Source organism: Eimeria mitis, genomic scaffold, assembly GCF_000499745.2.
Source record: "Eimeria mitis Houghton genomic scaffold, Emh_scaff307, whole genome shotgun sequence".
Classification (NCBI taxonomy): domain Eukaryota; phylum Apicomplexa; class Conoidasida; order Eucoccidiorida; family Eimeriidae; genus Eimeria; species Eimeria mitis.
The window spans coordinates 16,708-17,098 of record NW_013571416.1 but is presented as its reverse complement, the minus strand read 5'-3'; the positions used below and the strand labels follow the sequence as shown (position 1 = coordinate 17,098).

Here is a 391-nt window from a genome sequence, read left to right as displayed (position 1 = left end):
CGAGGAAGCAACACCAAGCTACACTGCTGCTGCTGCTGCTGCTGCTAGTGCTGCTGCTGCTGCTGCTGCTACTGTTGCTGCTCCAGAGGCAGCAGCAGCAGCTTTAGCGTCCTGTGTTGCAATGGGCTGCTTCTCGGATAGCTGCCGGGGTGTGCATGTGGTGCGCAGCCTGCAGCAGCAGCAGCAGCAGCAGCAGCAGCAGCAGCAACTGCAGCAGCAGCAGCAGCAGCAGCAGCGGCAGCAGAGGAAGAAGCACTCTGTCTCCTACCTGCTGATGTGGAGGCGTCGCCGCACGGGAACTGCAACATCGACAACAGCAGCAGCAGCAGCAGCAGCTGCTGCTGCTGCTGCTGCTGCTGCTGCTGAAGCACCCACAAGCAATCCAGCAGCC

The 391-nt window shown here is 61.6% G+C and overlaps 1 protein-coding gene across 1 annotated transcript in view; it reads left to right on the top strand.

The window, feature by feature from the left end:
- Positions 1–121: 121 nt before the first annotated feature.
- Positions 122–391, top strand: part of EMH_0007380 (uncharacterized protein) — a gene marked incomplete at both ends in the record, with an annotated part of 3,022 nt that continues 2,752 nt past the window's right edge. Inside the window, one exon of the mRNA XM_013497982.1 lies at positions 122–391. Within this exon, the coding sequence (XP_013353436.1) occupies positions 122–391 (270 nt within the window).